At 35.1% G+C, this 15,741-nt stretch overlaps 2 protein-coding genes across 3 annotated transcripts; both read left to right on the plus strand.

Moving 5' to 3' along the window:
- Positions 1–3,481: 3,481 nt before the first annotated feature.
- On the plus strand, positions 3,482–6,708 carry LOC131941511 (lectin BRA-3-like). Its single transcript, XM_059300783.1, has 6 exons — positions 3,482–3,539; positions 3,690–3,799; positions 4,125–4,210; positions 4,447–4,534; positions 5,465–5,668; positions 6,209–6,708. Exons 2-6 carry the CDS (start codon positions 3,724–3,726, stop codon positions 6,298–6,300), a joined length of 546 nt encoding a protein of 181 aa, XP_059156766.1. The 5' UTR covers positions 3,482–3,539; positions 3,690–3,723; the 3' UTR covers positions 6,301–6,708.
- A 4,332-nt stretch (positions 6,709–11,040) lies between these two features.
- Positions 11,041–15,741, plus strand: LOC131941509 (S-antigen protein). Of its 2 annotated transcripts, none has more exons than XM_059300781.1 (6): positions 11,041–11,307; positions 12,259–12,343; positions 13,257–13,342; positions 13,555–13,642; positions 14,541–14,759; positions 14,985–15,741. In XM_059300781.1, exons 2-6 carry the CDS (start codon positions 12,274–12,276, stop codon positions 15,644–15,646), a joined length of 1,125 nt encoding a protein of 374 aa, XP_059156764.1. In that variant the 5' UTR covers positions 11,041–11,307; positions 12,259–12,273; the 3' UTR covers positions 15,647–15,741. The 2 variants fall into 2 exon arrangements, with proteins under 2 accessions (XP_059156764.1, XP_059156765.1); XM_059300782.1 differs by having other exon boundaries at positions 11,041–11,302.

Here is a 15,741-nt window from a genome sequence, read left to right on the forward strand (position 1 = left end):
GGCCGACTATAGACGGAACAAACTGCGCATACACAATGGGGAAAATAATAACTCCCCTCATGGCAATGTTTTCGATGAACTGCGCATGCGTGTATACACCCTAAGACCAAACCTTAATCCTCACTAGCCAGAGTGTCTTTTAGGCACACCCCTCCCCCAAAAAAAAATTCTAGTGTCACCCCTTACCCCCCCCCCCCCCCTCCGCCACCCCTGGAGAAAAAGTCTGTAGAAAAAACAAACGCTAATTTTAAACCTTATGCCTTAAATGGCAATTCTTCAAAAGTTCTACAACATGCTTTATTTGCTTTATTAACCAAGTAAAATAAAAAAATAAAAAAAACTTAAATCCAAGGGAATAAAACCCACGCCACATCAGCAAGTTGACTGATACGCAACTACTTTGACCACTGAATAGTTATCACAGTTGAAAAATGGAATGTTATTCGCAAACAATGCTTGCACATACATAATTTATTATTGTTTAGCAGTGTTATTTAGTGTTATCTACACGTTGTGTTGTGTGTTATACATATATACCCCTAGACTTAGAAGAACCCAACACCTAAGACCTTGGGGAGGCTGGACTTTATGAAGTGAGCTACGTGTAGTCATATCATTTATTTAATGTTGGTGATGGTAGAGGGGCACCCATTTCAGCCTACCCACACACATACACACACACACACACATATTTGTATATATATATATATAAATATATATAAATATATATATATATATATATATATATATATATATATATATATATATATATATATATTAATATAATCGATTAACCATCCCTTTTTAAGTTACAAATGCTATTTTGTATATAACTACATCATGGGAGTGAGCATCCATATAGGACTACGACACGTTTTAGTTTAAAGTTAGTACGATACATTTGATTCAAGCTCATTTTGTTTGTATGTAAATTGAAACCATTGCGAAAACGTAGTTGAGCGTAAGTTCTAATCACTCAATATGAGTAGGAAATTACACATGACAGAGACTTATCGTACAGCACTGTCAGCTTAACACAACACCATTGGCGTTATACAACTTCGTTTGGTTTATACAAAAGTATCAGCTAGATTAACTTTATAAGCAACATTAAATATATTTATTTGAAATGTGTAGTTTCCCCTGATTGTGTGTGTTGTGTTCGAATGACAGGTAGCCTACTTTGTATATAGCTGTAGCCCTTAGTTGATTGTGTTTACATGAAACGAGAAGCGTTCACGTAAGGATTGTCAATTGACGGGTGCTAGAGCGTCAGAAGGAAGGTACATATGTCCCCAGGCGACGACCTACGTGCGCTTAAATGGGCTGGAAAAAAATTAAAAGCTCATTTAGCTGCAGATTTGAATTACAAATATAAAAAATATTTGGGGGAAGGGGCGCCAAATTGAATGTTTCTCCCCGGGCGCAGAGCTTGTGCTAGGGCAGGGGTTCCCAACCTTTTTTTTACTCTAGAGCACATTCTAAAATATCGGTAGGGTGGCGGGCACCAACTATTTTAAATCGACAAACTCCTTCCATAACTTGCCATTTTCCCATAATTTATTTTCTTTTTTCTTATTTTCTTATAGTCATAATGTATTAATAAATAAGAAACAAAAATTTTTCAAAATAATAACATTATTTGGCATTTTTTTAAAATTGCATACACACAGAGAAATGTATTTACAAAACGTAAAGAAAGTAAACAAAACACATAAATACAAAGAAAACATTTAAATAAAAAATATAATAAAGTCAATATGATATTTGGCATTGCATTTCAATGGCCAGAGCTTCATAATTAGGAGCGTATGACGATAATCCTGTTAGCAGACAATCATCAAGATGCTCATCGTTGAGTCGAGATCTATATCTTGATTTTATTAAGGTCAAGTTTGAAAACAATTATTCGCATAAACATGTCGAACCAAAAAATTATTCAAATGGCACTTGCCGTTCCAGGCTAGCGTAAATAGCGCAGTCTGGCTCGCCGCTAGACAAGTTGGGACAAGTATCGAACATATTTAATAAACCTAGGCAGTCAAAAAAAAAATTAAAACTGTAACAAATGAATAAAAATAAATCATATTTTAAAATAATGTTTTTTAAAAAAAAAGCTGTCTCTGTCGAATAGTGAGAGGCGGGCACATATGAATCGTTAAGCGGGCGCCATGGCGCCCGCGGGAACAGGGTTGGGAACCTCTGTGCTAGGGTGTGTACGGTTGGTTGGCATGTGGTTTTGGAGAAGGACGTGGAGCAAGTTAGGTATTGTGTATCGTTATTTGGGTCGTAAAACGTTTATTTCTTTATTAAATTATTTTAGTATTACTTAAGTATCTATCTATCTATCTATATATATATATATATATATATATATATATATATATATATATATATATATATATATATCTATATATATATATACATATATATATATATATATAACTTCTTAGCATTATTTAGTATCATCATTAGTGTTATCTAGTCAGGTGTATCGTGCGTTATACATTGTGTTGTCATGAATAACCCTAAGCAGAAGAACATGAAAAATTATGTTCAACGAATTATAAGATTCATTAAGTTGGAGGGGGTTGGGTAAAGTGTAGCATTAATAGTGAATTAAACTGATCCACCAGCATCTTTCATAAGCTCAAGTCGGCTGGTTTTTAAGGTAAATACATTTTATTAATCATTTTTATTTTTTGCTTTCTTCTTCATTATCATTATTAACACTGTTTGTCAAGTATAAATATATTTTCCTTATTTAAAAACCGTAAAAAAAGAACTAGGGTTGGTTTTTAGGAGCTGGGAGGATTAAATAATTTCAATGGAGATGAATGCTAGGATATACACAGAATTTGGCATACGAGCAATGTTACGGAAGGAATAAAACTCGTATTTCGAAATACCACTGTATATCTTTATACGATCCTTTTGCAACATAACTTTAACCTAACTTAATCCTTATCCATATACAAATGGGGGAAAATGTTATACTGCATATTCTTTTAGACAGGAGTAATGCACAGTGCAATAGAGGGTCATGTAGCTGCGGGTGTAATGAGAAGGAAACTGCTGGGGTCAATGTCCAGTTTCTTAAAAAAACAATATAATTTTTAACATCTTTTTAGGCTGTTCTCTTGATATGCATTTCATTCTTTCTCTGAAATTATTTTTTTTCTACTTTCGTACCAGATTGTGAGATTTCTGAAACCGTGATTAAGACACTGGACCCCTTTGTTTTCTAACAACCGAGGTTCATGTTTACTATCGAGACGAACGAAGCGGGCTGTATAGAGAAATCGCTAACAGAAAATCACAGCACTGAGCCGGATACCATTGCTCTATGCTATGTACGAAATGTCATGTGACCCCCGCTGCTTAGAGACGGGTAAATATTTTCATGTCATGTTACAACGTTAAGCTTATACTTGGCTCAACGTTAAAAAAAAATAGCAAAAGTATGCTAATGTCATAACACATATTTGGGTTACAAAATATCAGGCCAGGTAGGCAAGCGTTCATTCCAGCAATTGAAGGTACGTACAGGTAAATATATATATATATATATATATATATATATATATATATATAAACTAGATAATTGACTTTGTACTCAGTATGATTTTAACTAGATAATTGACAATACTTAGCTCAGGCTAAATAACATTCGAAATTACTTGTTACAGCTTTTAAAATACGGCATCAATCAGCTGTCAGAAAATGATTGCAGGAAAATCAAGCTTGATGTTTTTTTCAGCTCTTGCTGTTTGCATCTATGGTGTGTTTTCTCAAACAGGTGAGGGAGAATCGATAGCTTTAAATTTTTTAAAGTAGCTTCAACCCTAATTTTCAATTAAAAGTGGAAAGTTAGATTATGACTTCTGTTTTTATGGAACTAGCACGGGATTGTAACGAGGAGGCTGGTTATTGAATCAATAAAGTTAATTTTGACAGTTTATATTTTATATGATACATATACATTTTGCTGCTATGTTTACTATATGTTCTCTCCTTTCTGTATAACCCCTGTGCTTTGTTCCTTTACTACTGTTGAAACAAACACTCCAGTTTTTAAGCTGATGATTTTATCATGTCTTAATTAGATAAACCTATTATTACAGTAACCTGCAAATGGAACAGATCAAGATTAATAGATGGAAAGTGTTTCCTCGTTCTTGAAGTTAATCTTTCATGGAAAGAAGCGCTGGTATGTATCATAAGCTTTTCACGTTATTTTAAATTGAAGACCTCAGTGATTAAAGCATTTCGGTTTCACAAAAATAAGTATGATAATATAGTTTGCTCATCCATCTATAGCACACAGTTTTTTTTTAATACTGTTTGAAAAAGGAAATTCGATAAACATATTATAAATATGTATGAAATGATGGATTCAAATCAATATTTTAAAAGTTTATAACCATTTTATACAATATATTTCAGCAAGTCTGCCGTAATTTTGGAGCGACGCTGGCAACACTTTCAACTCAAAACCAATTCGATAACGCGACAACATTGTTTAACAATTATGGTAATTTTTGTCTATTTAATGTAGACACACACTAAATAATGTATAAGCAGATAACAGAAGTATTGACCTAACTATCTCTTGTTTAAAAAAAATTATGTGTTTCAATTTTATTCCTGAAATAATAGTAAATACTTGTAAAAAAAAATAAAACAAACTAGCACAGAAGTGTAAAATATATATTATGCTCTGTAAGAAAATGACATATAGCAGCAAATGCTTCTGTTTACAGAAATCATTAGATGACTTTTTTTAATCAAAACCCTATAGAATCAAATTAAAGTACTTATTAGTAAAAAATATCTCCCTCGATGGGTGAAGTTTTAATCATAATAATGAGTTGCGCAGAAAAGCGTATATTTTACAAGCATTCTGATTGTTAATCATGATCCAAGTATGTAAACATTTTTTACTAGTAATATAAGTGTAAGGTAGAAACAAGTGTATTAACAAGCAATTTGATTTTAACACAGGATACTAATTAACAAAATAAAAGTGTTACCAAGAAAAATGCGTATTTTGCAAGTAATATCATTATATAATCCTGTTATGTAAAACAAAGTAGTTACAAAGACTCACTGGTATATTTACGAGCAATCTGATTGTAACAGATGATCATGTTATATGACAACATATAAAGTGGTGTAATCTATGACTTAGTCGTTATTGATGGTTCACAACCAGTAATGTGTTCGATTACGCTTTATAAAAATAGAATACTGATAAATTCAGTTTCGTAGAAATAAAATGTACCTTTATTAAGAGTAGTGCACAATTTTTAAATTTCACTGTTGTGCAATCTAAACGTGATTTGCATTCCTATAAGGCTAGTTATATGTGTCACATTTTACAGCCTCGCTGCGTATTCACATATTAACGTCAAATCATGTATCTTTTAATTTCATATCCAAAACACAAGTCCTATTTTTGCAGGTTCATTGTGGATCGGTGCCAGTGACAAAGCTAGAGAGGGAATCTTTGTGTGGGTGGGGGACCACAGCCAGTTTACATCAAACAGCTGGTGGCAACCTGATCACCCACTAACTAACGCCAACAGCAACTGTGTCGCTGTTGGCGCTGGTTCTGTAGCAGACGACAGATGCGAAAACTTGTATAACGCTCTATGCATGGAGCCGCGTAGGTTTACTTTTAATAAACGTGTTTTTTTTTTTAGATCCGTTAAAGTAGACATTTTATATCTAGTAGTTTCATTTAAAATATTTACTATTTACACGTGTGAGATATAAAGAATACAACAACATTCAGTCTACTCAATAAAAATACGCATTACATACACACATTTACAATTATGAAAAAAAAGTATTTTTCTGTAGTTTTGTAACTACATAAGATGGATAAATGATTGTTGTACATTCCACAAATAAAAATGTAATGTTGACTACAGTCTTACAATTAGGAATTCAAAAACAATATAAATGTTTCCAATTGAACTTGGCGGTCCATGTGGCTGGTAAAGTAGAGTTCACCTCTTTCTATAAAGCACAATGCCAATCCGCTTTTACTTTCCCTATCGTGAGTCAATTAAACATCTTAGATGGGTAAACTCATAGACCTTCTGCGGACTTGAACCCTAGCTCTAAGTTAAGAATTTCTGTGTTAGCGGTCGTATACTCAACATTTTAAAACTCAGCTTCCGCATGCGATTATATTCCACAGAAAACACAGCCGTGTTACGTATGGCCAGTCTTCTACTTATTAGCCTCCTACCTGCAGTCACATCTCTGCTACTTCAAATGATGGTATCATAAACACACTCAACCTTTGATGCTCAGACCCAGCTCTAATGGACACACGTGTTTGATCCTCTGCTAAACGTCTATACGGCAAATTTAATTAAGAATTTTATTTTAATATTATATTTAAGTTTTTAAACTTCTTTAAAGTAGTGCTAGCAATTTTCAAAATTAATGTTCTCAAATAAATTTCATAAGACGCTTTTCTGTGGGCTTCAACTACTTTAAAAATGATGTACTAACTTTCATTTCTGAATTAAATGTTAATTTAATTTTTGTAATGGTAAACAACACTAACATTTTTTTTCGTCCAATGACTAGCAAAAATACATTTTTGCTAATGAAGAGCTATTATCCTTAATTTTCAACGTGCCTATCATTGGAAAGTAAATCTATGTAAAATCGTTAAAAAAAAAAAAAATTGTATTTTTTACTATTTTTGATCAATATATGTGTTGACTGAATTTCCCTGAAAAATATATAAGTAAACACAATTAATCAAACTAAATAACTATGTGGTGGCTTTTGAGAGTGAAAGAAAACACAATGAACTGATTACTTTTTGAAAATAGATTGTTCTGATTCTACTTTATTCCTGATAAACGCTAGCTTGTAAACACATCATGAAGATTAGCACATACAGCGAGCTGACCCGCGCCGTAAGCATACGCCGCTATTTACCTGTTTTATTTTCGACTTTACAATAATGCATAGTTTGTGAATTCGAGACTTCCCCCCCCCCCCCCGCCCGCCACCCACGTGAAAGCAGTTTACAGTTTACGTGACGAAAGTTTACAGACGACAATCAAAAGAAAAACTTCTTACCTCTCATTAGTTTCAAATCGTTTAAAAGCTAAATTATCTGCCCCTTATTCGACCAGGCTCTACGATTGTAAACATTCGAGGTAAACCACAGCTCACCATACTGGTTGGGGTGCGGTGTAGCGAAATGGTCTGTTGCGCATGCCTGGAGAGCGAGAGAGTGGTCTGGAGGAGTGTTAGATAGTCGGCTTGCATCGTCTTGCCCATAAAGAGGATTATATAGATTCTACTATAGTGTTTGTACTTTAGAATGGTCTTATGATTGTCTTTCCTCATTTTTTTTTCTTCGTTCTTAAATTAGTGTTGGAAGGGATTCCCTCCAACACAAATAAGTATATGTGTCAACTGGTTATGCGACATTAAGACCTTTGAATCCAATTTCAGCTTGCTTTTCTTTTTGGATTTGCTTTCGTAGCCTTTGTCGAAACAAGAACAAACTTCAAAGCAGTAGTTGTTTGATTTTGGAGTTGCCTCTTATAATAGTTGCTGTCCCCAGCTATAGAGCTTCATCTGTCCGAAAGTTTGAACTCAAGAATTTTTTATTTTTTGCAAGCATAAGCTTTACCGAGTTTTTTAATTTAGCAAACATAAGCTCTACCGACTACTCCGACCCTATTATGGTAGTCTATTTTATGATTGTCTAATTTGTAGTAGTTTGTTGTTTGGCAGTTTTCTTTTCGTAGTCTACCTTTTAATGGACTACTTTACGTTGGATGTTGTTCGCATTTGTTTGTGTTAAGTAGTCGTAACTTATGTTTGAAGTAATCGCCATACGTCGTCTAAGTAAAATGAATGATTTTGTCAAAAATACTAAGCCAGAAGCCAAAAAATCGTCGGGTTCAACAGACCATATTTCAACATAATAAAAATAATTTTATTCAAAAATAAAAATGTCTCTACATATTAACCGTATTAAGATTGTTTACGTAACCCCCTCCCTCCCCCAAAAGGTCCTCATTGTAGTATCGCATAACATGACATTATAGAACGCGACTATATATGGAATTACCTTTCATGATACATTGTGGTAATGTCCCCTTTTAGGATACTGAACATGTCATATCTCAAACACCATGGCCGACAATATGCAATTCAAGCATTTTTATCCTAACCGCTGAGTGAAGTATTGTTCTGTTGAATGATTGAGTATGGCAAGTAATACATCTCTCAGTAGCGTAGCGAGGAGGGGGGCGGGGGGACATATGTCCCGGGCGCCGACCTTAGGGGGCGCCAAAATGGGTTGGAAAAATAAATTGAAAGGTTGAGGGGAGGGGTGCAAATCGAAATCTTGAGGGGGGGGTGCAAATCGAAAGTTTGAGGGGGGTGCAAAGCGAAATCTTGAGGGTGGGGGTGCAAATCGAAAAGTTTGTCCCCGGGCGCCGGGAAGGGTCGCTACGCATCTGACAGCTCTATGTGTCTCTGTATGTCAAATACATTCTTTTATCAAAACCTGTTCCAACATTAGGGTTCAGATTTTTCTTTGCACTAGTCAGTATCGAGAAACTGAGGAGAAATACAGAAATGTTGTTAGAAATACTAGTGGTTCAAACAGGGTTGCCATTATAGGAGGGCCGGGGTGGGGGATTCTTACATGGCAGAATGTACAAAGCATTGATGCCAACATTCATTTAATATTGATTTAACTTACTCGTTTGAAGAAAACGTATCCGAGTTCAATAAATGAAAAAAGTGTATAATTATTTTCTAAGTGGTTACACCAAGTGCTTGTATCATATACTTAGATCAAGTGGATCTAAAGATAGTTACAGCAAGTTTTTCTACCAGGAGTTATTGGTTCTATTTTACGGTTTTACCGGGTGGTTCTATGCAGTTGATCTATTAAATGGTTACACCAAGAGGTTCTTTACAGTGGTTAGATCAAATGGGTATATCCATTAGTTGAACCAAGTAGTTGTAGCAAGTAATTGTGCCAAATTGTACCAGAAGGTTTTAAATTGTGATTCTGTTATGGCTGCTGGTTCCACAAAATAGTATTACATAGTGGTTCTACCCGGTGGTCGTGACAATGGGTTTTACCTAATGGTTCTGTAAAGAGGTTACTCAAAATGGTTCTTATTGGTTCTTTTAGTTTGACATAGCCACACACAAAAAAAACGTTGAACGCACTGCGAATATAACTATTCTAGAACTAAAAGAGTTTACGGCATTTAGAGTATAAGGATAAAGGCATATATAGTGGGTTCTTTAAAATAATTACCTCCTATGACGTCACACATTGTATTTTTAAATTAATTAACCGGGAGTGATCTCCCCTAAACTTTCTCGAATATTCTTAAATTAAAAAAAACAGGGGATGGGAACTCGGGATATAGAAATGAATTATAATCCATTTTAAATACTACTAATTTTAAATACTAAAACTTTTAAAATAGAATAAAACATCGTAGAAAAAAGAATTGCACACTAGTGAACGCCAAATAAAATGTGCATAATAGAGCGGGATATTATTAGTATTTTATAAATTTACATTCGTTTTTTTGAGAAATCGGAAATTAGAAATCGGAAAGTAGAAAGTTAGATTGTTTACTTACTTGTAACATTTTTTATATATCTTAAATAGTACTCAAGTAATAGGCTTTTGAAAAATTCAAAGATAAAAAAGTACCACTTCCGTTTATCAGAAATCGCTCAAAAGTTGATAAGGATCTACGATTGTGATAAAATACTTTTCATCAACCTAGCTCTAACGGTACTCAAGTTATCACGATTACAGACACACAGATACACACACAGATACCCACACACATACACACAGACATACGGACAAGATTTGCAAAATTATGTTTTTCCTTATCAGTGAGGTGTAAAACGTCGAGATTTGCAAAAATCTTGATTTTTTTTACTTCGTATATAAGAGAAAGTAAAAATGTCGTAAAACTATTAAAGTCATATGTACAACAATTTGTAAAGTACACAGTAAATGCATTTGTTATAGGCCTACACAATTTTAATGTTTTATGTACAGCTGGCTAAAACTACCATGTCTTTTTAGGACTTTATTGTTTTGTTCATAACACTCTTTGTCAATATTGCTATGCTAGTAACAAAAGTCTGTCCAAACTTCTCTAAATGAAATACGTGATTCAACACAGTATTTGAAGAACGTTACAAAATTTCGCTTTTTGAAATCCAAAGTTATTTAAATCGTTGTCTGTCCTAAAAAAATAATGTATTCAAACGAAGCCAAATCTATTTTTAATCAATATACGTTTAAAGAAACTTGAAATGCAAATTACACAAATACGCTCTTTTTTTTTCAAACTGAACTAGGTTTATCTAGTGGCTCATGTTTCTAAGTCAAGCTATAGTGTTAGCGTTGAATCCTGTATCGTCATATAACTGACAATGTCCTGTGTAATAAAAACTAAACACTGAAAAATATTCCTTTGATACGTAAATATGCATAAGCATTGTGGTAGATAATCATATTCGTACGCATATTATTCAGAATAGGCAAAGTAATAATCAGTGGCTTATGCATATGCTTAGGTAAAATCAAAGGCAGTGACAGGCACAAGGCACATTCATAGGCTCTGGTATAGAAAAAGGCGTATTAGTAGATGTCGGCGTAGAAATAACACAGGTATTGACAATGGATTATATATGTGTGTATATGCTTGGATGTGTTTATATATATGTATATATATATATATATATATATATATATATATATATATATATATATATATATATATATATATATATATATATATATATATATATATATTGTTTATAAATATAGGCCCTATATATTGTTTGTATATTGTAATAGATGAAGATCTAATGGAAATCGCAGCAAAAATTAGAGAACTGAATCTTGTTGATCAGCATTTTATTGTTTTATTACATTTTAAATAAGACTTATAAAAGGGTAATTTTATTTCTTGAGGTCGAACAAAAGATGTTGAAGAATTATTCCAAAGCCTTACATAGAATGAGCAGTTAGTTTAACCAAAAATTGTAGACCCGAATACGTTACATTTTGCTGGTACATGTAAGACGATCTTCATCCGCCATGACAAGAGATACGTGTTACTAAGTGACGGGTAAATATTTACGTTCACAGTAAACAACATTACTTCCCTTGTTGCTATGGGTGTAATACACATGTGTGTATAAATAGCACCGATCAGGAAGATTAAAACTTTAGTGCAGTGGCTTCTTAGACGCGAAGGTAAGGTACGCCAGCACATTTCTACCTTTTATTCTAGTAGTTATGTTAATAAACCATATATATATATATATATATATATATATATATATATATATATATATATATATATATATATATATATATATATATGACATTCACTTAAACTAGCACAACACACACTAATACCCTTGATATTTACATACTATTCCACACACAACACTATTACCCTACCTAAATAGTTGGGTAGATTAGGGTACAGCAGGGTAGGGTGGAGTAGAATGGAGAATATTTAGGCAGAACAGGTTCAAGTAAGGGGTCGGCGTGGTCGAGTCGGTAAAGCTCATGGTTGCTAAACCGAAAAGTCTCGAGTTCGAACCCTCGGGCAGATGAGGCTCGTTAGCTGGGGACAGCCACTCTTCTAGGAGAGACAACTCCAAAATTAAACAACTGCTGCCTTGTAGTTTGTTCTTGGTTGGACAAAGGCTATGGAAGCAAATCCAAAAAGAAAAGGAGGCTGAAATCGAAGTCAATGGCCTCAATGGCGCATAACCAGTTGACACGTAACGCTTAATTGTGTTGGAGGCGTAGTCGAGTCGGCAAAAAGCTCATGGTTGATAAATTCGAGTTCAAACCCACTGGCAGATAAATCTCGATCCCCTTCAACACTAATAATTAAGAACGAAGAAGAAGAAGAAGAAGAGGTTCAAGTAAAGTAGAATACAATTGGTATGTATCAGGAAAAACTAGATGTATTACAAAAGTTAGACCAAATCACAAAGTAGCTTTGGGTCGGAAATTATCATATTACTGCGGTTCTAAAACAATGCAGGCTTGATTAAAATGTGTAAATTATCATTAATATTTTATCGTAACGTACTTATCATTACTATTTTAACGTAAAGTACTTATCATTACTATTTAAAGATTATTGCTTACTATTATTACTATCTACATACACTTTATTCTCATAACTACAGACTTTTTATCGCAAAATGGCTACAGTAAAACTAAGTTTGTTCGTGTATACAATGATTGCTGTACACATCTTTGGTGTGTTTTCTGGTGAGTTGTAACTTCTATTATGGTTCACCAAAGCTTAAGTTAGACTAAAAGTGCCATTACATATCAATGGTATCATTCTGAAAACAGTTTCAATTTACTCCAGGTAACAATGAGATAACCACTTTAGGCGATCGTTTTTCATACATAAAATCAATGGCTTAAAATCAAATGTTTCAAATACAATTCGAAATTGTCATAAAACTAAAATATTTTTACAAATAATAAACAGCGGCTATAAAACTTAGATATTACTCGCAAGTAAAGGTCAGAACAATACCGTTAGTGACATCTTTAATATGTACGTCTAATGCAGAGGCGTAGCGAGAGGGGGGGCGGGGGTGCGGACCGCACCGGGTGACACCATTTAGGGGGGTGACACCAAGGCAAAAAATAGCATAATATATAGAGAAAAATTTGAGAGAGGGTGCAAATCGAAAGTTTGAAGGGGAGGGGGTGCAAATCGAAAATTGAAAGTTTGTCCCCGGGACGGGTCGCTACGCCTCTGGGGGTAACACCATTAAGTACCGCACCGGGTGACACCTGACCTAACTACGCCGCTGGTCTAATGTGTACTGTTACAATCGGCTTCTCATGTATTTTGGGCTCGTTGGAGCCAAGTGTAACAATTGTAAATAAACACAGTCCATAAAGAGAATCTGTATAATTTACTGATAATTTTCACCAACAACAAGAACCATGGCAATAAGAAGACGGACGAGTAGGTACACTATTGACACCACACCACATTGCTTCACACACCGCTTTTTTCACACACTTGTTTTCACGTCAGCACACTACTTTCAAGGGTAGGCCACTCTCACACACACATTCTCCGTGCCTACTCATTTTTTATATAGACATCTACATCACAATACTTAATAGCGGAATTATATTGATACATAATATTTTTCAGGTAAATGCCTCTGGACACACTCAAAATCAATTGATGGTCGATGTTTCCTGGCTGTGGAAGTAGATCTGTCGTGGAATGATGCACTTGTAGGTCACATTACGCCTATTTCTTGTTTGAAATTGTACCAGTCTTAAAAAAAACAAATTGTAGTTTTAATACATTGTTAGTGAAACTCTTGATTTCCTACAAAAGCTCGATTTTAACTTACACTCATATAGTAATAATTATTAGTAAAAAATCTTGAGTAATTTGCATTGAATTGAAATACATCTTTAATATTTTATTTTTTAAAAATTAGGTGGTATGCCAAAATTTTGGTGGTACCCTAGCTACTATTTCATCAAAAACACAGTTTGATGGTGTAACAGCGTTGTTTAGTTATTGCGGTATGTATTGTTTTTTTATCATCATTTCCCATTCGTGCTCAAGACACATGGGGCAGATGAAGTAGAGTTCATCTCCTTCAGCGACCTTGGCGTATGAAGGGACAGTGTGGTCAGCACTTTGCACAAATGCCTTGTTTCCCCAACTTAAGTTAGGTACCCATCAGAGCTGGATGGACTCCAGGACATTCTATTGATTTGAAACCGGATTCGAACCCGATTAGCAGTCTAGCTCTCTACCACTCGGACACGCCGTTCCCACTAGTTTATTGTTATCTCTTCTCTGGCGTCATGACTTGGCGGTATAATTAATATTGTTAAATGCGTTTTTTTTTCTAATTTATTTTCTGCATGCAAGAAATCCTTTAAAAAAGGCATTTTTATTATCTCCGGCTGTGGCATAGAGTCTACTATATAATTTACCGAATATGCGAGATCACTGTGCATAGTTAGTTATCTCACGCACCTAGCGATGAGCTTGTTATATTAACTAATCCGGTTTTAAACCAACCAGCACCCCAATATTTAGAGTGCAACAATAGTGCCAATAGCTTTTACTAGTCCTTTAAACCACCGCAATTTCGCTTTCTGCGAATTTTCCAAACAGAAAATGGGAACTTACGATCTCGACATACAACAGTAAACAACATGTTATGTCTAACATGTAATCTAATACCTTGGTTTTTTTTAATTATAAAAATAAACATTATTGCTACCCAAAAAATCATGATTGTGAGGTTAATTCTTTTAATAAAGGTTGAGAATGAAACAATAATTTCATTTGAATAAAACAAACTATCCTGTATCACTTTTCGCATCTTATCGTGGCATGTCAAGATTGCTCGTCTATGTAGCTTATTAATACCAGGAATCTTTCAGAAGTTTCTATCCAATCTTGCAGGCTATTATTGGATCGGCGCCAACGATAAAACTACAGAAGGAACATTCGTGTGGGTCTATGACAATAGCAATGCCGTCCAGTTACCATTGAACAATTGGTGGGAGGACGGTTACCCACATCACGATAGCAGTAGTAACTGTGCCCTTCTGAGTGTCTATGACGCATCTGTAACTGATGAAAACTGCACCAACAAACATCAGGTGTTGTGTACGGAGTCGCGTAAGTTGGATTTTGTTCAAAGTCCTTTTTACCTTCTTGTATATACGAAGTATAGAGAAAGTCTTGTAATCGTGCAAAAAAAAATGTAACAATATGTAACAATATGTTAATGATTAATGACGAATTACATTTGTAAATGCTTTTATATTTAATCAGTTTTTATTAGTCAGGTAGACACTATAGTTTGCATTGAAAAATGGCTTTGTTTTCAATTACATACCTTAGGAACATCAAATATAAAAGCTACGACCAGCGGAACAATTACCACAGAAAAGACCACTGCAAATGTTTTAACCACAGGACCTGCAACAACAAGACCTACAGCCACAGAACCTGTAACAACAGGACCTACAGCCACAGGACCTGGAACAACAGGACCTACAGCCACAGGAGCTGGAACAACAGGACCTACAGCCACAGGACCTGGAACAACAGGACCTACAGCCACAGGAGCTGGAACAACAGGACCTACAGCCACAGGACCTGGAACAACAGGACCTACAGCCACAGGACCTGGAACAACAGGACCTACAGCCACAGGACCTGGAACAACAGGACCTACAGCCACAGGAGCTGGAACAACAGGACCTACAGCCACAGGACCTGGAACAACAGGACCTACAGCCACAGGACCTGGAACAACAGGACCTACAGCCACAGGACCTGGAACAACAGGACCTACAGCCACAGGACCTGGAACAACAGGACCTACAGCAACAGGACCTGGAACAACAGGACCTACAGCCACAGGACCTGGAACAACAGGACCTACAGCCACAGGACCTGGAACAACAGGACCTACAGCCGCAGAACCTAAAACAGGACCTACAGGAACAGAACCTACAGACACAGAACCCCCACAACCAGATAGCGCAGAAGGAAATTAATATAACCCGCAGAAGATTATCCCTACGGGTGATAGATAATTACTACGAGTCGCACGTCTTCTTGAATCTATTACATAGGTTGTAGTTAAACAAAA

This window comes from Physella acuta, unplaced genomic scaffold (assembly GCF_028476545.2).
Source record: "Physella acuta isolate Inbredline_101_S28 unplaced genomic scaffold, ASM2847654v3 ptg000363l, whole genome shotgun sequence".
Lineage (NCBI taxonomy): Eukaryota > Metazoa > Mollusca > Gastropoda > Physidae > Physella > Physella acuta.